The sequence below is a fragment of the Chinchilla lanigera genome, unplaced genomic scaffold (genome assembly GCF_000276665.1).
Source record: "Chinchilla lanigera isolate Chin_1 unplaced genomic scaffold, ChiLan1.0 scaffold00034, whole genome shotgun sequence".
NCBI lineage: Eukaryota > Metazoa > Chordata > Mammalia > Rodentia > Chinchillidae > Chinchilla > Chinchilla lanigera.
In genome coordinates, this window is record NW_004955435.1 from 4,885,139 (window position 1) to 4,908,086 (window position 22,948).

Sequence of the window (22,948 nt, forward strand, 5' to 3'; positions counted from 1 at the left end):
ATAGCAACTGCTATATGAAAAGTTGCAAAGCCAGTGGGAGATGGCACATGCCGAATTGTTAAAAAGTTTTATTGCCATTTTTCACATTTTTAAATATGAAATAATTCATAGGTTTATTAGTTTGCTTTTCACCGTTCTGTAAGATATACTTATTTAAAACGGTTATACGTGCTAAACAATCCAATTAAAATTTCTTATTTTATTTTGAGGTACTATGGACTAAACCCAGGGCCTTTGCACTGAGCTACCTCCCCATCCCTTTTTATTTTAAGACATGATCTCACTGAGTCATTCAGTTGCTGAGGCTGTGCTCAAACCTGCAGCCCTCCCGCCTCAGCCTCCCAGAGTACTAGGATTACAGGTGTATGCGTGATGCCCAGCCAGACACCATTTTTGTCAGCTTTTTTAATTAATTTGAAAAAAAAGCAAATTACTAACATTTTTTCTTCCTTGGTGCATAAGATAGTAGCACATATTAGAGTTATTATTATCATCATAGATTTAATATTAGATATGTAAGCCTTCTGTATAACTTGCTTGAATCTAGAGACCATGTCTGTCCAAAGCTGGATTTTTTCCTGTAGCTAGCTTGATAGAAGATTTGTTTGTTGTTATTGGTAACCCCTCTGACCTGATTTTGCTAATTTTTTATTACATCCGTTTGAAGTTTACTTGCCTTGTTTTGGGACTGTAGATATATTGGAGTTAATCTGGTATCTGTAACTAATGAACTTGATACTTTTCTTAAATGTATCTCTTTTGATTTATTAGGAAGAAAATGCTCGGAAAAGAATCCTGTGTCCTTTAGATCCAAAACAGTTAAGTATGGATTAGATAAGGGTTTTTCTTCCCTGGAAACAGTAATTGTTACAAGTCTCATTTAAGGTTTTCTCTTTAAATTTAGCACAGTATATGAAGATCAACTAGCAAAGCATCTGAAGAAATGTAACTCAAGAGAGAAGCCAAAACCTGTAAGTATCTGATCAGTAAAATTGAATGGTGAAATGTATAGTATGTAATGTTTATATATACGGTACTTAGAAATTTGTAAATGTGAATACTCATTTTTAACAAGACTTTTGCTTTGAGCCTAGAATTTGGTAAATGCAGTGAAGTGTATAGAACATACATGATTATAAATCTACTTATGGTCTTAGTTCAGGGAATGTTATTTTATGCAACACGAATGTTCAGAAAATAATTTCACTGTTTATTGAAACATCTTTACTTGCTGCCTACTACACTTATTTCAGTGAACTATGACCCTAGGAGCTTAGGACTGTGAAGTAAACTTGTAAATAAAGGATATTGTGTAGTAACATCAGACGAAAGAATATGATGAGAATGCATTTGCATCAAAAACATTTTTTTTTCTCCCAGTACCAGGAATCGAACTCACGACCTTGTGCTTGCCAGGCAGGTGCTTTTGCCACTGAGCTAAATCTCCAGCCCCTTGCATCAAAATTAAACTCACTTCCAAGGGGTTGAGGTTTCCCAGAGGGAATAACGCTTGAACCGAGTCCTGATATGGCAAAGAAAAGGGAGAAAATTCCTTTTGAGGAAGAGCAGTGTATGTAAAGCCGTGGAACTGAGAAACCATATGACATTTTCAAAAAACCCTTGAACTTCATTTTGATAGATGGAAAACCATGAAAAGATTTTAAGCTTGAGAATGGTGTCCGATGTTCCTCCTAGAAAACATTAGCAGTATGGAGGGTCGCTTGTTATCAGGAGGACCAGGGAGGAGCCTGCCACTGAAATCCGGGTGGGCATGGCACGGGCCTGGCTTAGAGAAGACGAGAAGGTGGGGATCAATTCCGGAATCCTGGAGGGAGCAGTTTCAATAAAACTTAGTGACTTCCTGAAAATTGGGGGTTGGTTCTATGAGTCTGAAATTCAGCAGGAAGGTGGAACCATTAATCAGAATTTGGAAGTCAAATGTATACCAGGCATAGGTGAAGCTTTGGATTCTGAGTTACCCAAGGGTAACTATGGGAAAAAGAGAGGGATCTGTTTATTCCGCAGATACTAGGTGAACACGCTTGCCGGTGATGACGAGCCTTTTAGAGCTTTCAGTGGTAACAGCCCCCCACAGCACGCATGCCATAGTTTCCCCGCCACCGACTTTGGCAGACATCATGCCAGGCACATTGCGTAGACCGTTGCAACCTAGTTAGGGAAGTGGAACATGTAACATGACGTTCTGTGTGCCTAGCATGGCAGGGATTACGTAAGGGAAGGGCAGAGCAGAAGCCATTGGGTTAGCGATATGATAGTTATTAAAGAGCAAAGGCCTTAGCAAAACTGGTATTACGTAGGGTGGGGTGGGCAGAGATTGGACTAGAACATGTGAATAAATGACAAATAGGACAGCTGTGGCTGTGAGTGGAACTTGAAAGTTAGTGGCAGTCAGAAAGGATGTGGGGCAGAGGGAGTGTGTTTGAAAATGAGGAAATGCAACTATTTCTATGCTTAGCTATGAGAAAGGAAGACTTTGCAAATAAAAGAATCGCCGACACTGCGAGGCTTCTCAGGAAGCACACAAGAATAGGGAATGGAGTAAAGGGAGGAGGAGGAGGCTAGCTCTTCCGTTGAGATAGCTGGGAAGTAGTAAAGGTAAGTATCAGTTCAGGCAAATTTGAGCGGACGGGAAAATTAATTGGAAAACTTACTTGATGGCTGTGCTTTTCCTTCTGAGTTAAGGGACAAGGTGTTTGAGAGGGGTGAGGTTGTCGTAGGAGATTTCCGGAAGGAAGGAAGGGTTTAGAACTATGGTTATGAGGAATAATTGTTGGGCATTGTTGAGAGTTAGACTGAATATAAAGATAATAAATTTGCACTTGTACCATCCCAGTGACTAGGTGGCTTTTCTTCAGCAGTAGTTGGCAGGCTTCATATTGGAGGTAAAAGTCATTCTTAGTTACTTTTCTCTTTGCTGAGACAAAATACCTAATACCCAAAGTTAAAAGAGGAAAGGTTTATTTAGCTCACAGTTTGTAGGGGTGTCACCCCGCAGTCAGCTGGCTGCAGGGCACGGTGGCGTGGCAGACAGACATCCCGGAGGACAAACAGTTCATGGCAGGTAGAAGGTAGCAGAGCAAAAGGGACAATCACGACTCTTTCTATCCACTATATTTTATCAGCCTTCTTAGGGTGGATCACACCTACACCCTCAATCCTAGTGCCCCTGATCCCGGCGTTGCATCGTGAATGGATCCCAGCGTCACACACTCTACAGCCAGCCGCCTCTGACAAATCCCCACCTGTGATTGCATGAGTCTTCCGGGGGACATCGAGACACAAGCCATCACGGTCACATTAACTTATGAGTGCACTTATCTAAACCCAAGGGATATATAGTGCCATGATAACCTTTGATCAGTCAAGCAGGGGCTAAAAGTTCAATTTTTTGTTCCTAACAGGATAGAATAGGAAAGAAGGTAACTATGTAAGATGATAAATATGTTAATTTGCTTCACTATAATAACTGTTTCATCATGTGGGTGTATCCCATGACATCATGTTGTAAGCTTCATGTACATGTACATGATAAAAAAATTTTTTTGAGACAGGGTCTCACTATGTAGTTCAGGCTGGTCTTGAACTCACTATATAGCCCAAGCTGGCCTCAGACGCCCAGTGATCCTCCTGCCTCAGCCTCCTGAATGCTGGGATTACAGGTGTGTAGCACCACACCCAACTACAAAAATATTTTTTAAAAATTTAAATTAAGAACAGAATAGAAAAATTTTAAAGATTATATTAACAAAGTAAAGTGTTCAACACATAGTGATATTTTGGCAGTTAAACATCAAAACTATTAACATAAAATACAGATGTATGCCTGTGTATATATACATATCTGCAAGTAACGTAGCTGTGGAGGGAAGTGCATTCATCTCCTTTTGTTGAGAGTGAGTTCAGTGAAGGAGACCCTATCATGTTAATATAATATAAGTTTGATTTTGCCAGGGGGTGTTGACAGAAAGATCTGATGGTGAAAGACAGTATGAATGAGAGCGGACATGTAGACTGGGTGGCATGAAATGGCAGTCAGAAATTAATGAGAAAAAGTGAGTAGAAACCTTTAAGGTAGAATATTATGAGGGTGAGAGGGTATATTTTCCTAGCAAATTACAAAGCAGTGGTCAGATACTGGGTCAATAGAATTTATGACTGCACAGGTTACATGGTTCACAGCAAATTCAGGGTCCAGTGGCCCCTGTAAGTACTTTATTAATGTAACATGAAGGCTTAAAATTTAAAAGGAACAAAAACCTGTTACACTGGGTGTCTTGTAAACCTGATCCTTTCGGTTAGATTTGGAATGGAAAGGACAACTTACTGTCAGAGTCTGTCATGAGTATTGGATAATGACCAGAAGATGGACAGTGGACTGCTGGGGGAGTTCCAAGCTCGGGAAATATGAATCTTTTTTTAAATAGGGGAGTAAACAAACTTACCTGATCTGCGTTCCCTAAGTAGACATTTTTCTTTGTTCTACTGTACAGTAATCTAGAGGGGGATACCATCTCTGTCCTCCAAGGGGGCTTGTATACAAACACCCTTGAAAAAATAGCCTGCGACAAACTTAGTGTCCCTGCGTGTAAAACTTGTGGAAAATTGGGAGACCCACAGGAAAATTGTCCCCCAGTAGTTCATCTTCTCAAGCATTTTGGCGACAAAATAGCCCCATACAGTACAATGCCAGTTACCTCTTCATAGGCCAGATCCTATAAGCTTAACAGTATTCTAACAGTAAGGTATAAAAGAAAAAAGAAAAACTACCTTACCACAGCCTTAAGCCCTAGCCCCTTTAGTAGAAAGAGAAAAATAGGCTTTATTTGCAAATATCTCCCTTACCTAAGTGCCAAGTTTCGGTGAAAGCAAGCAGGTAGATTATGTGTTCTGGGAAAAGTTTAAAGAATAAGTGAATTTTTGAGAAACGAAATACCTTGGGCAGACTCCATTGCATGTTAGGACAGTGGCAAGGAAGGGAATAATAGCAGTGGGAGGAAACACAGGAGGAAGCATAGCGCTCTGGATCAGGTGCACTGTACCACACGAAACCTGAAACCCAGGTGGAGTCATATCACCGTTCTGCCCGGCCTTCTGTTTTTCTCCGGTACCGGGAACCGAACTCACGACCTTGCACTTAGCCAGGCAGGCGCTTTGCCGCTGAGCTAAATCCCCAGCCCCCTGCCCGGCCTTCTGAAACTCTTATCAGTTGGTAAAACTTTTGCATACTAAAGGAAAGTTGGTGATAAATGTCTCCCGTGTAAATAATTTTCACATACAGAAATTCAATCCGCAGCATAATTTACCTGGAACGTTCTTTGTAAGCATTCCAAACTGAGACTTCTCAAGTTGTCACGGTTATGGCTACCTTTCCATTGTAGTTTTGTCAGGCATCCAACAAAACATGACAAGATCCCCGCAGTCTTCACCCGATCTACTCAGTCACCTGTCTCCCTTGTTAAGCGTGTAAATAGTGGTAGCAAGACACACTCAGGACATCGCCCTTCTGCCATCTGTGTGACAGAAGTTACTTCATAACACAGTGTCCCCAGGAGTTGCTCGCACTTTTAAAATAGGATTCACAGAAATAGTATGATGTCGTTCATGTAGATCTGCACTGTCCAGTGTGGCAGCCAGTAGCCTCATGTGACTAAATCTGAATGAATTAAAACTAAATCGGATTGCAAACCCCACTTCTGGTTGCAGTGTCCGTACTCACATCTGGTGGCTGCCGTCTGCTGAGGGTAGACACAGAACATGTTCATCATCGCAGGAATGCCACCGGACAAAGCTGATTGAGGTCTTCACTAAGAGTTTGTATCTCTGCAGATGAACTGGAAGGATCTCATTATGTTCATTTAAATAATGCAGTGTTACAGGAATTCTTACTTTCATTTTTAAAAATTATTTTAAAGCAGAAAAAATCGGCTTGCTCCCATGGCACAGCTGTACTTTGTGCATGTCTGATAAGCAGTGTGTGCGTTTGTTTTCGCATTAACACCACAAGGCAAAGTGGACTCAGTCCTCAGTCTGTTGTAAACAGGTGAAAACTCTAATAAAATTACCAGTGGAGTTGTTAGACTGTGAATGCTTCTTTACGTAACGGTCTCACTAGAGCATGAAATCCGTGAACGTGAGGTTTGTCTCTTCCTTTAGTTACTGTTGAATTCCCAGCATCTAAACCACTGGTGGCAAACCTATGGCAGGTGTGCCGCCGTGGGCTGTTTGTGTCACTGAAGGCTCTCAAAGGTTCGCCATCACTGACATAAACCGAAGCAGGTACCATAGCAGGCGCTCAGTAATTATTTAATAACTAAATGAGGGAGCTGGGGATTTAGCTCAGCGGCACAACGCCTGCCTGGCAAGTGTGAGGTCGTGAATTCAGTTCCCGGTACCGGAAGAAAACCAAAAAAAAAAAAAACTAACTGAATGGGAGGAAGGGAGAGTGGCAGCTGTAGAGTGTGGGATGAAGGGAAGAAGCAGTTTAGCTTAATTTTTGTGAGCTTCATGTTAATAACATTACGGTTTTGTTTTGTGTTTGTCAAGGAATTCTTTATTCAAGATATTAATGCGGGCTTAAAAGATGAAACAGAAGTACCTGAGCAACTAGTAAGTACTTTCACTTAATATTTAAAAGATATCTGTAAACTGTTTTACTGTTGGGAATAGTCTGGAATAAATTCGTTGCTTTGAATGTAAAATGCATTTTCCTGTAGAATCAGTGTTATCAGTGATGACTGGTTGCCAGACCAGCCCGGGCCCCAGAACAAGATACAGTGGGGCTCCGGGTCCCTTCTGCCTCAGGCCTTTCTCAGTCTCCACTTCCCAATCCTGAGAACGTTAGACTGATGCAAGTAGCATGGCAGAGACGGAGTGGACGCTTCGCGGTTGGACCGTTCTGATAGCAGCGAGGGAAGAGATTTTATCAGCGAGAAAAGCTTCCGCTGCCAGTGGGATTTGCCCAACTGTGAAGCCTTTACTCCGTCTCTACCTCGGTGCTTTAAAGCAATTTTTGGCCACATTATTTAGTTTTATTTCTGTACATAGGTTCCAGTTTCCTCTCTATCTGAAGAGCAGTTGGAAAACTTAATTAAGAAATTGAGAAAAGCAAGTAAAGGTAAGTCTAACTAGCCTAAAGTTGCTCATTAAATTATTTTAGAATAATTAGGTGGCATATGAGTTGATGCCATTCTGGTTTATAAGATGTTACTATCATTGTTGAAGGTGCTGTACTTTTGTACTTGGTTGCTTAAGGTATCACGTCTATATTTGGTGCAGGTTTGAATTCTACACTTGAAGATCACATTATGTCCCATCCGGCGTTACAGGGTGCCCTTAGTGACCCCAAAAATGGTGATTCTGCCATCAAGCACCTAAAGCAACAGGTATGTTTGGGCCCCAATACCTGTCCTGTTCATTCATTTAAAGCTAGCATTCTATTTTTTCTCAACCTAGTTCTTAATGAAATTTTACTTACTTTACTTTTCAGGGTTCAAAAATATTTCAATTTCAAAAATATGTATAAACACATATTAAAAATATTTGGCATGGATATGTTTCTGAGTAGAGTATTAAGTATTTGAAAGTAAGACTAAAAAAACTTAAAGTCGCATTATCATTGTGTCCTTACAGCCTTATGTAGAAATTACCTTGCTGTTTCCCATATGAGCTAAATGTGTTTGCTTTAGTTTGTAAAATAATCATGTGACGTTTGTAGGCTTCTATTTTAGGTAACATTGAAAAATTAAAGTTACTTGGCCCAAGAAGATGCTTTGTTGAGTTTGGAGCAGGAAAAGGAAAATTATCTCATTGGGTTGATATTGCTTTAAAAGATGCTGAAAAAGTTCACTTCATCCTAGTAGAAAAAGTGACCACAAGATTCAAGGTATGTGTAACAATTTCAGTGTATTAGTAACTAAACTTTGTTTTAACCAAATGAATTTTTCTTATTTAGGAAAAAAAATGATAGAAACATGTCTTCTAAAATGATTTTTTTCTCTTTTGTGCATTTCATTATAGCTTTTTATCAGCTCTAAGTATATTGAAAACTTTTAAACTGAAGATAAATTTTTTAAATCTACATTTTGATAGACTGTGGTCTGAATTCTTAAAATTATTTGCAAATATAGGAAAATATTGAAAGAACCAAGCTTAACCTGGGCTTTAGGGGCCAGAGGTGCCAAGTGTGGTGGCGTGTACCTGTAGCCTAAGCACTCTGGAAAGCTGAGGCAGGATGGTCACTTCGGTTCAAGCCCAGCCTGCACAACCTAGCAATGTGGTGGGACCCTGTCTCTAAGTAAGTAAGCAAGTAAATGGCTGCACGTATAGGTTTGCGTGATGTCTTGGGGTTTTTCTACCACTTACTATTGACTCCTGCACACCGATTGAGTGTTTTCTCGGGCACCATAATAGACGTTGGGTATAAAAAGTTAAAAAAAGAGGAGGCCATTGCAGAGATAGGAAAAGGAGAGATAGCTTCTATTTAGAAAGGAGAGAGAAGCAAATAAACAGTTGTAGTAATGCATTAAGATATGGAGGGTGCAGTCCGTACAAAGCGTAGTGCAGGCTTCAGAGGAAGGCGCGACACATGTTACACCAGGGAAGGGATAGAGAACAACGACACAGCGAAAGTGACTCCTCCACGGGGTGCTGAAAGGTGAAGCAGCATTTGCTAGGTGAGGGTCTGAGACGCGTGCTAGGGAGCCAGAGCAGTGTGACCAAGTGCCCGGAGCGAGGAGGAGATGCGGGGACATTTCTGTGTGAGGGGAGAGGGATGAAGCGGATTTCCACAGTGAGGAGGCTGAGAGGAGAGCCGGCCAGGAAAACTTCCGTACTTTATGCTCAGGAAGGCGCGTGGCTTGTGCTTAGAAAGGAGGCAGAAGCGGGTAGACAATGCGCTGGGACACAGCGGAAAAGATGTACTGCTTTGGTTTTTTTCTGTTTCTTTTTTTTTTTTTTTTCTTGAGACAGCATCTCTCTACATAGTTCAGGTGGACCTTGAACTCCCTGTGTACTCCAGGCTGGCCTAAATCCTCCTGCCTCAGCCTCCCAAGTGCTGAGATTATGGGTGTGTGCCACCACGCCTGGCTAAAATTTGGTTCTTGCCTTCAAGAAGCTTATAGCTGGTTGTGCAAGTATGCAAGAATTTTGGTTCTGTATGCTGAGTATGTTACAATAATGGTGACTACCTGATGCTACGGGGCCCTGAAGGTAGTGAACCAACCTTAGTCTAGTGTGGGTTGCGTGGGAGATTACATAGAGGAGGTGACGATTGAGGAGTTCAAAAGGCTACATAAGCACTAGTGAAGTCTAAAGGGGTTTTTCAAAGTTTTCTTAGAAGTACAATTAAAACTATATCAGAACAATCTGAGACTTGAAGTAGTAAGATTAATAATAAGATAATATTATGCAGTAAATAATCGAGGTAAGAAATGGGCCAGAGAGCAAGGCCACTGCAGTGGGCTGCAGAGGGAAAGTGTGTGAGAAATGTCGAGGTGTCGGAAGCCAAGACCTTGGTGAGTTACTGTTCCTGAGCTTGAGAAACACACAACTTTGGGTAGTGTTTGTATGGCTTAGGTGACTAAGTGGCACTCTTCCTGAGGCAGGAAGTGTGGACGGCGGACGAGAAAGATAGGTTTGGAGGAAGAAGTAGTGAGTTCAGTTCTAGAAGTGTGCGGCTTGCTGTGGAGGATAGCGCTTTCTGGTTCACAGCCAGATGTGCCTCCTGCTCCTCGGAGAGCCCTGGGCAGATGTAGATGGCTGGCTCACAGGCGCCGGGTGCAGATGGAATGGCTGTGGTCTTCCAGGGGGTGAGGAGTGAGCTCACAGAAGAACCCCAGTGACAAACAAAGGAGCTGGCTAGCAGTTTCTTCGTAAAGGAGTCGCACATTTTTAAGGTTAAAAGAAATAATGTATGCATGATAACAGATAAAAAGTTTAAACCTTATAAACATACGTAATACTGTTTGGAAATTTTCATCAAAAATTGTGCCTTTGGGGGAGGGCTGTACTGGAGTTTGAACTCAGCCCTTCCTACTAAGCTACACCCCCAGCCCTATTTCCATTTTTTTATTTTGAGACGGGATCCCACTAACTCACAAAATGCCCTGGCTAGGCTCAAACTTGCAATCCTCCTGCCTCAGCCTCCCAGAGTGCTGGGATTACAGGCGTGTGCCGCTGTGTCCAGCTTAGATTGTGCAGTCTTAAATTTTGTTATTCTGTTTTTTTAATAGTGAAAAGTAAGATGGGAAATCATTTACTCTGAATTGGGAAAACAAATAGAAATATTTTCATTAAGCTTTTGTGTGACATGGAAAATCACTGTTACAGTAATCTTCTGTTCATGCAGGTAGATGGCAAACACAGAAGGAAAAATTCAGTGTTCGAAAGACTTCAAATTGACATTCAGCACTTGTGTCTGAGTAAGTTGCATAACGTTCTGTTGCTTTACCATAAATCACAGATGTTTCAGTCATGCGGCAAGTTGCTTAGAAATCCAGTCATGCAGAACGGGTGCTTCAGAAAAAAACAAATAAGCCATTGTTATTAACATAGAATCTTATATGTAACGAATGTAAACTGAATTGCGATTGAAATCTTAAAAAGGTTTTTCAGTATCAAGTGGAAGTAAGCTGTTGTATTTAGGTAGAGTTTAAACGTTTTGCTACTATGTCCTGAATTGCTTCTTTGTCTTATTTAAGCTAATTTTGTGTCTTTTCATACCATGAACTAGCCTTCTTCCTACAGACAAGGTGACTTCCCCAAAATCACTGAAGGAAAGGCGATGTGGCTGTCGGCCTTGCTACTGCATATAAGAAACTTCCCAGAGTTTTATACTGTGCTGTCACTGAAATTGACGTTTCATATGCGCATGTGCCTCAGTCATCCTAATGCTCTTTCTCTACCTTTTTTGTAGTTTGTTATTTAAAAAGAAAATAATATATCTCAGCAGCATCTTCCATCCACTGATTTTAACACAGCACTGAGAAACAACCCAGGATTTATATATGAATCACTGGGATTACAATTAAAGTTCTAATTAATTTTTTCTCATAGAAGACCACGTTAAATCTTGTACCCCACAGAAGTGCTAACTTAATTCTTCCTTTAATTTCAGACAAGATCCCCGTGCTCCGGGAAGGAAAGCTGCCTGTGGTAGGAATTGGGAAGCATCTCTGCGGTGTGGCCACAGGTATGCAAACGCGCTGACGTTTAGATGAGCACACTGTGAGAGCCTAAGCGGCCCCGGCCACCGCAGCCGTCTCCTTTGAGGAGTTTAGATTTCTTACGTGTATAGCTCATCAGTCTTCATAGTTGCGCTGACCCTGTATTGTATCAGACACAGGACTTGCCTATTTTTTTTGCTCATGTTGACCATTTCACAAGATGAATTAAGAATTTTGTGTATAAGTCATATGTTCTATAGGGCTGTAAGGCTTTTTGGCTTATATTTCAGTGGAAAAAAAGAGAAAAAGTTCATTTAGAGAAGCTCTATAATTCCACCCCAAAAGATACAGGCTTTTTTTTTTTTTTTTTTTTTTTTTTTTTTTTTTGAGACAGGGTCTCACTCTGCAGTTCAGGCTGGCCTTGAGCTCACTTTGTAGCCCAGGCTGGTCTTGAACCTACAATGATCCTCCTGCCCTCAGCCTCCCGAGTGCTGGGATTACAGGCGTGCACCACTACACCCGGCATGGTACGGGCTTCTTTAAAGGAGGTGGTCGGGAAGTATCAGAAACCTGCCCCACTAGAAGATCATTGGTTTTCAGGATTCTGGGGAAAAAGAAATTTTAGGCCAGAAAAAATCTAAGCTATCTCGTCTTAGAACTTTTTTCATCTGATCTAGCATGGTAAAGTTGAAACATCGTGCATTTAGGAGTCAGTCTAGCTTTCAGCTCTTCTGTATAATTTTAACCTTTCTGAGCTTCGGTTGCCTCCCCCGTAATAAAGCGATGATAACTTACAGAGTTACATACCACGTGCCCACTAAACGTCAGCTGTTACATCTTATTCACAGCTTCTGGTAGTTCCCTCACCCGTGCACGCGGGAACCCAAGACAAGACTGAGTACTGTAACAGGGTGTCCTCCACAGTTTTTAGGGTACTTCACACACCTTCTTTAACCCCCATAAAAGCCTTCTGAGGTGAACAGACCCACCCGTGGGGTTGGGGGCCGCGCGCCTCTGACTCGGCTCGTCTAACTGGGATTTCTCAGAGGTGTGCGCTGCAGCGGCCGTCTCTCTGCTCCCACGACCCACTCTACTCCGAATTCCCCTCATCGCTGCTGCTGCTCCTGCTGCTGCTCGTCCTCTTGACCTTCTGGCTCCCTCTCTTCTGTGGCGCTCTCTCCCAGTTCCTCCCCTTCTCGAGGGCCACCTTTCTGCCTAGGTCCTGGCCGCCTCCCCTCCCTGCGCTGCAGCGTCGGTGTTCAGGCCGTCAGACCCGTAACGCGTCTTTGCCCTGCTTCGGAAGGCCCTCGCCAGCCTCGCAGTTCAGCAGCATCAGACCTTGTGCACTTCCCCACGCACCGTACTGTCCCTGCTGTGCCTCGGGTTCCGCTGTCGTCCCACCCCAAATCTAGTTAGTGTCCACTCATCCTTCAGCTCAGTCGTCACCACTTTCAGGGAGCCTCCTTACATAAGACGCGCTTGCTTAGTACTATGGGAATACCCTCTGTGCAACTTGAACTTACCGTCTTAACTGTTTAGATAACTAATTCTCCTAATCAGTGCTTGGCGTCTAACCAAAACTGAGAGCATGCTTGAATGAATGAATGAATGAATCTTAGCACCGGTTTGTTGTCTCGCCTCCCTTTCTGAGTGTGTCGCTCTGTCCCTTAAGATCATTGCAGAAGCCAGGAATGGTGGCTCTTGCCTGTTGTCCTAGCCCTCGGGAAACTGAGGCAAGAGGGTTGCCAAGAATTGAAGGCCAGCCTGAATTACGGAGTGAGATTGTTTCTCAACAACAACAAAAAAATCATTATAAAAAGGCGTTAAAATAGAGGGTTAAAACTCCTTTTTATTTTGAAATAACTTAGTCCTTTTAACATTTTTCTGGTTATTGTCATTTCTGAAAATCATTAATTAAGTCACTGAAGTTTACTTAGGTGCCTGAATATATTTTTTAGAAGCCCCGTGCAGTGTGACAGCTGTGGTCCCAGGTACTCTGGAGGCTAAGGCAGAAGGATTGCAAATTCAAGGCCAGCCTGTACAACGTAGGGAGACACCCATCTCAAAATTAAAAAGAAAAAAGAAGGAAAGAAAGGAAGAAAATAATAGTTCATGAAATAATAGATTAGCTATCACTTGCTCCAAATAATAGGTTCCCAATAACGTTTGTTGACTTAAATTCATATATTGAATTAAATTTACTAATGAAATATCAGATCATTTAATATTCATTAATATTTTAGGGTAATAAAACTTTGAAATATACATTCTTTTTTTATTGCTCAGACACAATATGTATAATCAGAGAGAAAATGTGGGTTTTTATGGTGTATATTTGTGATCTTTGAAATCTTGTCAATGATGTAAGTTTTCATCGTCATCAAAAATCCATTTAAAACATTTTAAAGGTACTGATTTTTTTCATTTGAACATGAAGCGGTACCACTCTAAATTTGTATGTGTGCGTCAATACATCCTCAGAGCTTTACACGCAGAAGGCGTTCGTTAGACCCTGTGACCGCAGGCCTGAGTGGAGGAGGCCGACTCAGCAGAGCCTGCCTTCCGCGCGCGGAGGCCCTTTGCAACTTCAGTCCATGTCGCCTCTGCACATCCTACGTTTCGAGACTCGTTTCTTTCCCTAGTGCAGCACCAATATGCTGAGCAGGACTGTTGTCCTTAATTCATTTCTTTGTGTTTCTCGGCCTTAAAACGCCTATGAAATATAAGTATAGGTAGATAAACGTTTCCTGGTTTTGGTTTAGTTTTTTCCCCCTGTATCAGGGACTGAACTCAAGGCCCCACACTGAATTAGACACCTAGCCCTTTTTTATTTTTTATTTTGAGATAGAGTCTCACTGAGTCCGTAAATTACTTCGGCGGGGCTTGAATTTACAGTCCTCCTGTCTCAGCCTCCCAGAATGCTGAGATTACAGGCGTGTGCCCCCACACCTGGCCGAGTGTTTTTTTATGTAAGTCATTTCCTCAGCCAGGGTAGAAGAAATGAGAAACAGTCCAAGCAGTTGAACATAGATTTTTCAGATTGTAGAGAGCTTCAGATAGCTTTACTGGGAAGTAGGCTTTATGCAAAATAAATCACTAGAGAAACGAAGACAGAAGAGAACAAATTTGCACAAAGCTGATTTGTGATACAAGTGTAAAGCTAAGTAGGTCTTTTATCGTTTTTGTTGTTGGGTTTTTAGAAACCATGCTGTTTGAGAAATGCGAAAAGAGTACTTACTTTTAAAGATGATGTGGTTGGGGGCCACATAATTGTGTTTGCAGATCTTGCATTACGATGTTTGGTTGAAACCTGTGCTGCCAGTTATGAGGAAAGGAGTGAAGAGCCCTTAGCCAAACGCGTAAAGAATGATAAAACAGAAAAAGAAATTAACACTTTGCCCAAGGAGAGAAGTGAGAAAAGTGTCGCAGAGAAGCGGACCCCCGTGGCCGGCATTGTTATTGCGCTCTGTTGTCACCACAGGTGTGATTGGAGACATTATGTGGGCAAAGAATATTTCAGGGCGCTAGGCCTTGGAGCAGTGGAGTTCCACTATTTCCAGCGAATGAGTAGCTGGGCGACTTGTGGGATGCAGGACGCGTCGCTGGAATCTTCAGACACGGCCCCCGAGAGAAGGCGCGACCTGACCGAGGAGAGCGGGCAGCACGGCGGCGGCGAGGGCAGAGGCGCGGGGCAGCGCGCCGGCGGCTCGCCCGGGTAGGTGGCTGCTCCTGCCGCGCAGCTGGAGAGGGGTACTGTGCAGTTGCTTGCAGGGCAGCGCTCCCCTCCCTGTCGGTGGGGAGGCGTTCAGAGACCCCTGGTGGATGGCTGGAGCTGGCTGGTACCAAGCCCTGTGCACCAGCACTGCAGTACCGCCACACTCAGTCTGATGACCAGCAGGCGGGAACTGTGCACAGCGAGGCTGTGCTAGACAGATGGGTCCCGCCGCGGGCGGAAGTGGGCTGGCGCAGGTCACGCTGCTCCTAACAGCACTGGTTTAAATGCCTACGCTGTTTACTTGGGTGATTTTCTATGTAATATTTTCAGAACACAAGCTCAGTCACCTAAACCCATAAAAAAGGGGCTGGGGATTTAGCTCAGTGGCAAAGCGCCTGCCTGGCAAGCGCAAGGTTGTGAGTTCAGTTCCCGGTACCGGAGAAAAACCAAAACAACAACAACAACAAAAAACAAGAAATAAACCCATAAAAAAGTAAAACCATTAATAAGGGGGCTACTTTCTTTTATTAGAACAGTTTATTCATAAATATATATTTTCCAGGATAATTTTAGAGTAAGCTAGAATACATTTTTATTTTGACCCTAACATATGTCTTAGAGGCATGGACATAACATACTTAACAGCTTCTTGATAAATAAAAATGACTAAAGTAATCTTTATAAGCCTTTATGAAATTTTAATAATTTTTTGTATGTTTATTCAACTTAGGCTTCTTACTGTTGAAGAAAAGAAGAAAATAGGACATCTTTGTAAACTGCTGATTGATCAAGGCCGAATCCAGTATTTAGAGCAGAAAGGATTTCATCCTGCTTTACAGTACTACACAGACCCTATGGTGTCTTTGGAAAATGTATTGTTAACTGCTTTACCAGTTCATTCTTCATCACCAGAAACAACTGCTTAACGGAAAAGAGACTTGAATATCATCTGTCTTCCACCAAAAATACCTTTTTAAATTATATTTTTATATTTACAAAAATATGATTTGAATAGCAGATCTTTAAAAAAACACCGTGGCCTCATTCATCTGTGGCAGCAGCTTTGCTTTTTACTTGAGAAATCCAGAGTGTTCACCAAATTCTGAAAATAATCCTCTTCGGCAGGGCATTTTGAATTACATTATCCATCAGTATTCGTACAGGTTGGTAAAGTATCTGAACACTTGGCTTGGTCATCTGAAACACAAAACACATCAACATGCAAGTGACATGTTAACTTTGTATTTTTATTAATTGGGGAAATTTGTTTCCTTTGGTTGTATTTAATATTTTTTATATCCCAAGTTCAAGACGTAATAATCAGTTGTCAGCTTGTAATGAGGGCCAGTCTTAGAATTTAGCATATATGTGGGTTTTATTTTTCTATGCAGATGTGGAGCCAGGAGTGGTGCCACAGCACTCAGGAGGCTCAAGCGGGTGGGTCATGATTTCAAGGCCGGGCCAGGCTACACAGCGAGACCCTGTCTCACAAAACCACAGGGAAACAGCCAAACAAGTAGAAACCCACAGATCTAGAAAGGGTGTTCGTGATCGGTAGTGAAATCACCCTCCAGCTTCCAGATCCCTACACAGGTATTTATATACTCCCAGAGTTTGTCCATGACAAACACCAAAACCGAAGAGATGTCAAGAGTGTTTTCAAAAATCACTTCATTTTTTATTGAATTATTATAAGACTTTAAAAAGATATGTATAAGCATAAATCACAAAGTAAATTTGAAATTTGCAAATAGCTTCTAAGTTATACACACATATATACACATGTATATAATTTATCAGGCTTTTTCTTACATACGTAATACAAATGATAAGTATGTTCACACCTGTTTGGGAAAATAACTTGGAATACGGTGGAAATTTAACCGATGAAACCAAAAACCTTGTCACATTTAGGCCTTATTTACTGATGAACAGTTTCTATGCACAAGCAAACATTAAACCAAACATATGGTAGAACTGTTATTCTCTTCCACATCTTATCCTTGATTTGTTTCTGCATTTATTTGTAAAAATTGTCTTAATTGTCAAAACATATGCCAAGACAAAGATCCAGAATTATGAATTTCAAATATGATACTGATATTCTAAGGTGACTATTTTTATCCTGTAGGTTTATGACTAGAAGAGTTGTAAATAGAAGCCTAGCCCATTTTTAATTCCTGACTTTTCCGCTTTAATTTAATCACATGCGTTTTGTCAGTCTGCCTGGGTTCAAGTCCCAATCGTGTCACCTCTCAGTGCGTGACCGTGGGCAAACTGCTTATCTCTTTGTGCCTCAGCTTTCTCCTCTAAACGGAGGTGATGACGATGATGACGTGGTGACAGTGAAACCTACCTCCCAGGGCTGTACCACAAGGAAAACGCTTAGAGCCAGCCCACGCACAAAGGAACTAACAAATGCTAACCAGAAGTAGTAATTCATGAATCTACTTTTAATAACACAATAGGCAGGCTTTTGTTTGATTATCGCTTTAAGTTGTTAACTTTTTCCTCTTGTTATAACTATGTCAAATATTACTAAAATAAAGTAATTTGATTATTTTTAAGTTACCCATGTTCCCTAACCTACAACATAAATGAAGGTGATACATCTTTCAGTAATTAGCCTTGTTTTATTGTCAGAAATGCACCTTTGTGGGGTAAAATTTATTTTGTATCATTCAACAATTTATGCCCAGAAATAAAAGACATTCTACAAGAAATAGAGTCTCAGTTATGTTTCACGAGGCGTTTATATACGTGCAGGGATTATCCTGATTCACCTTACTGATGTGTGTCCAGTAGAGTACTGAGTACTTTACAGGAAAATAAACTTATCCTGGAACATTCTGCTTTAGGCCAAGATTGTTTTCCCAGCCCTGTTTTCTCTCACGTGGCGTGAGAAGGCGAGCATGTGGGGCCTGCATGTGCGGCAGAACCCTTCTTGAAGGTCACATTTCTCTGTACAAGTGACAGCAAACCTGTGAGAGTTCCCAGCGGTAGAAGCAGCCCACTGGCCGTGCGCCGTGCGCGTTGTCCCTGATTTGTGCGGTGACCAGAGCCCGCACGTCCACAGGTGCAGCAGACTGACTGATGGAGCGAGCTCCTCTGCTACCGCCTGCCGCTGCCCACCAAAGCAGCTTCCCCCCTCCGCAGTGCCGTCCACTCAGCTGCCCCCTGCTGCCCTGAACGACCCCCCTCCTCATCCAGCTCTCAGTTCTACCGCTTTGTCTCATATATTTATCTTCTGTTCGCAAAATTAGGCCCCAGACTGTTGGAAGGTTTTCCTTGTGCTCTCCCAGTCTGTCCTCCGTGCTTCTGTGACCTTGCCTCGTTTCTTCCTAGACTGGACATTGGCAGAATTTCAGTCACTTTGTCTCATTACTTAGATGTTTAAATCTGCCACTGGATATTGGCAAAGTGATTTTTCTAGTGGAGAAACCGACTAGCATTTTAAAAAGTACTCGTTGCTTTGAATTGAACTGGTCTACCTTGTCATTCAAAACCACATTTTAGTGATTGACAGCTATAATTTCTACTTGATTATTCCCATTGCTTTTATGAACAAAATTGTGCTCTTTGCCCTGTTCTCCCAATCATGGTTTAATTGAAGGCTTTCTTAATTTTTAAAATTTTTTAGCTGCGTGTGTACCTCGGACCTATAAACCCAGGTGCTTGGGAGGCTGAGGTAAGTAGGAGGGTCACCAGTTCAAACAGCCTGGCCAATTTAGTGAGACCTACTTCCAAATATACAAAGGCCTGGAGATGTAACTCAGCGCAGAGGCCCTGGGTTCAATCCCCCGTGCTGAAAAAAATAATCCAAATTAGACTCAGCGTTGAAATCTGTGTATCAGAACTTCACGTTCTGAGGGATGAAGCTCAGTAGTAGAGTGCTTGCCTAGTAAGTCTGAGGGTCTGGTTTGATCCCTAACACTGCAAAAAACTAAATAACAAAAATTCTTTCTCTTACGATCTTTCATTCCTAAGTAAGATGGTTTTTTGATATGTATTAATGATAGAAAAAAGAGGGAATGCTAGAGGTCTGTTCATACTCAGATTGATGTGTGTAACGAGCCGGTAGACTGAGGTACTGAAGCTGTTCAGGGTCATGTCTTCAAGCTGGGCGGGTGGCCTGCACCAAAATTCCAGTACCCAGGAGGCTGAGGCAGGAGAATTGCTGTGAGTTCAAGGCCAGCCTGGGCTACATAGTGAGACAGGTCTCAAAGAATAAATAAAACAAAGTACAGAGTTCAGTCTTCATTCCTTCGGTCGGGCGTCAAGTGCTTGGCCAGGAACTGATTTCCTGATTCCACTTGAAAGATTTTTACTATCCTCACAGCCTCTCTTCAAACCTTTCTCCCAGTTATTAACAGAGTTGAATCTCACTTTTTTCCCCCACAGTATTGACCCAAAGGCCAGAATTGTATAGAAAAAGTAAGACAGAAATCAAAGGAACCCATAAGGTAGAGCTCGATTATATATGCACTCCTGTAATCCCCCAAAAGAAAGATTTAGCCTGTACTGCGTACAGATCTCGTACCTGCTCTTCTCCGGGACTCTTGTATGTAGATGTGCATGAACTGAAGGCCGAATAATTCGCGTTCCTCCTCTTCCTCTGCACTGTTCCCAAGAGGAAGAGTTACTTCTAACTTCAGCGGGTTGTCTCTAAAGTTGACGAACCTAGCAGCACACGCACGTACACAACAAAAAAAAAACAATTTTAGAGTGTCCGTCTCCCTGGATAAAGGTTAAGTGATAATATACTAAATGGCTGGTTTTTGTTTTTTTTTTTTTTTTAAAAACTGGCTTTAATAACTGAACATCTTGGTGAGCTGTGATGTGTCCCAAGAATCTTTGTTTCTTTCCTAGAAGAAGAAAAATACTCGCTGTAGACAACTTACTTTCCAAGATTATAAGTATAGCAACTATTTGTTCATAGCATTGATTTGACAGTTGATAGTTTAACTTTTAAGAGCAGTTTTAATGCGTCTTAAATACACAAGTGATGCTATGAATTTAGTTGCTGACTGAGTGTGTCTTCCTTCTCACTGTGTCTTCATCCGCTGCAGGACTAATAGCTGCGGAGTAGATGAAGGCCGGGGAGTGACGCCGTGTGAACAGATGAACGTGTGGTTTTGCTGTGGAAGTGTTGGTGTCTACTGTCTTATTCTCACCGTCAGCAAGTTAGATCTTGGAAAGGAAACACTCAATGGCGTTCTGATAGTAATTACTAAAAAATCACACTATCAGTTACGTCATGTAACACCTGTGTCCATTTGTAGTTACTTTGGAGGTAAATAGTTGTGTTTATCTTTTTGGTTTTTATTTTGCTAATCAGGTGTGTTAGAAGTACAAAGAGAATTTTCATGAAAATGTTACAGATGTAAGACATTTCTTAAAGCTGATAAATCTCAGTATTGTCTGAGTTTCAAGTTTTTTAAATAGTTGAGAACAGATTATATGAATCCTATTTATCAAATTATGTAGTTTCTCCTGGGCACCGTGGTGCCTGCCTGTAATACCAGCACTCTGGTAAGCGGAGGCAGGAAGATTGAAAGTTCAAGCCTGAGCTGGCCCACTTAGCAAGACCTTGTCTCAAAATAAAAAATGGGTGAGAGGGCTGGGGTACATCCTTGGGTTCAGTCCCCAGTACTGAAAAAAAGTGTGTGTGTGTGTGTGTGTGTTTAGAATCCAACACAGTGTTTTAAAAATATATACGTTCATAATGTATACACACATTCATAGAAATAAATCAAATTTATTCAGAACAATTTTTCCACATTACTGTGTCCTGCGGCCTGAAATGAGCAGGTCAATTTTATTATTATTATTATTATTAATTATTATTTTTGGTTTTTCTCCGGTACCAGGAACCGAACTCATGACCTTACGCTTGCCAGGCAGGCGCTTTGCCGCTGAGCTAAAGCCCCAGCCCCGAGCAGGTCAGTTTTATGCCTGCAGCTTTTTACCTCAGACTGGCCATCTGCTCCATGCATGCTGGGATGTCTTGCAGTTTATTGTTGCTGAGAACAAGAGTACCCAGATTTTTCATACTGACGATTGTTTCTGGCAAGCATGTTATTTCATTCCGTTGTAGCCACAGTGTATGAAGATTCTGCATTCTGAAAAAAACCAGGGTTAGAGCACCCACTGGACTCAGCTGTTCCCCGTCTGGGTATCTTCCCAGAAGAATTAAAAACATCGTACCACAGCGATATATGTGCACCCATGTTTACAGTAACACAATTTGTAATAGCTAAATCTTGGAAACAACCCAAGTGCCCATCAACCAAGGAATGGATAAAAAAAGATATATTTTTATACAATGGGATACTACCCAGCCATATAGAAGGATAAATTTGAGACTTTTATAGGTAAATGGGTGCAACTTGAGACCAGAGTCATAAGTGAAATAAATCAGACTCATGTGTAAACACTATTTTCTCCCTGGTGTGAGAAAATGAAAGTAAATAAAGTCTACACTGTACAATAGGTATTGTGAAATGGGAAGAAATTGTTGAAAAGGAAAAAGGAACTGGGATGGATGAAAGGGGGAAAGACAGTAGAGAAAAGGGAAATAATGCAAATCAGTTACACTATTAGTGTCTTGCAGTTCATTAAAAAGGCAGATTTGTGCTAATAGTGATTGGAGAAATTTTTATGCCCATATCTTGGGCCCTGATCAACTCCTTTAAAGGTAACATGTAACGTATTAACTATTGTTACTCTCCTATTTTTTTTTTTTTTTTTTGGTTTTTCTCCGGTACCGGGAACCGAACTCACGACCTTGCACTTGCCAGGCAGGCGCTTTTGCCGCTGAGCTAAATCCCCAGCCCCTAACTCTCCTATTTTTTGTTATGAAATTTTGTTTTACCTTTTTTTCCATAAAATAAAAAAATATATATACTATGAAAAGCTGAATTCTTATTACCTTAAAAATCAGATGTTATCTGACAGTATCTCATTTAGCCAATATGCTTATTGAATTAACTGAGTACATTCCCTGGTTACTAGGGAGACTATATCAGCGAGTTAATCTCTACAATATAGTACTCATATCCTGTGCTGGTAGAAATGAAAGCAACGTAGTTTAGAAGTCTTCACTTTTCTCACAGTTTTCTTAAAGAATCGTAGGTGCTATCTAATCTGAGTTTTGCAAGAATAATCAGAAATTATTACCATGCCGACTGGGCGTGGTGGCATAGGCCTGTAACCCCAGCTCTCTGGGAATCTGAGGCAGGAGGATCACAAATTCAGTCTCGTGTGGGTAACTTAGCTCAATTTTAAGAAGGGGTGGGGATGAAGCTCAACGTGAATGAAGGCCCTGGGTTCAAAGCACAGTGTAGGGTGGGGCAGCAGCGGAGGGCTCCAGAGAAGCCATTACGATGCCCGTTAAGGTCAAGGTAGCGCACATACGGGTGAACAGCAGGGACTCAGGCCAGGTCGCCTCAGTTCAGCTCCTAACTAGTTAAATGCCGTTAACTGACCTCGGGCAATCCTTTCTCAAGTGTACAGAAATTTCTGGCGTGCACAAAGCAATGTTGTTACCATTGTGACATATTCTTGGTTTTTTTTTTAGGGGTACTGAAATCGAACTCGGGACCTTGCACTTGTTAGGCAGGAGTTTGTGCCGCTGAGCTATATCCCCAGCCCGACATATTCTTGTTAATGTCTTGAAGTCAGCCAGTTCCCCACTCCCTATGCTTTTCTTACTTATTTGGAATAAATAAAAACGTTCTGTTGAAACACAGCATATCTCAAACTACCTAGGTCTTCTCCTGTTGGTTATGCCTGGGATCCTTTTTGTCTTGTCTAGTTAGTTGTCTGTTATTTTTCGTAGGTGGTTTTAAGCTGTGTGTCAGTAGCATCAAAAGCTATTTATTTTACCTTTCTATGGTATCGGGAAGTTGTTCAAGTCTGTTGCTCCCCATGTCCAGCCACTCGAGGGCAGGCATGTTCAGCACAGCAGGAGGGATTGTAGTAAAGTGGTTCATACTCAGATCAAGGTGGGTAAGTTTTAGGAGATTGCTGAGCTGAAGAGGAAAGCAAG

At 41.7% G+C, this 22,948-nt stretch overlaps 2 protein-coding genes across 3 annotated transcripts in view; one reads left to right on the forward strand and one right to left on the reverse strand.

Moving 5' to 3' along the window:
- Positions 1-771: 771 nt before the first annotated feature.
- Trmt13 (tRNA methyltransferase 13 homolog (S. cerevisiae)) lies at positions 772-17,621 on the forward strand (the record flags this gene model as incomplete). Its single annotated transcript, XM_013516438.1, is given in 10 exon segments — positions 772-818; positions 905-971; positions 6,565-6,627; positions 7,066-7,135; positions 7,297-7,403; positions 7,736-7,903; positions 10,367-10,439; positions 11,135-11,209; positions 14,466-14,898; positions 15,629-17,621. Coding segments are annotated over 10 exon segments (1,299 nt in total), but the record flags the coding sequence as incomplete, so codon positions are not given.
- Lrrc39 (leucine rich repeat containing 39) overlaps positions 15,838-22,948 on the reverse strand; it is a 60,335-nt gene continuing 53,224 nt past the window's right edge. For both annotated transcript variants that reach the window (XM_013516440.1, XM_005388794.2), the window contains 4 exons: positions 22,786-22,931; positions 20,868-21,020; positions 19,439-19,578; positions 15,838-16,095 (listed from right to left, as the gene is read on the reverse strand). In XM_013516440.1, the coding sequence (XP_013371894.1) occupies positions 16,040-16,095; positions 19,439-19,578; positions 20,868-21,020; positions 22,786-22,931 (495 nt within the window). In that variant the 3' untranslated portion in view covers positions 15,838-16,039. The remainder of the gene's footprint in view (positions 16,096-19,438; positions 19,579-20,867; positions 21,021-22,785; positions 22,932-22,948) is intronic.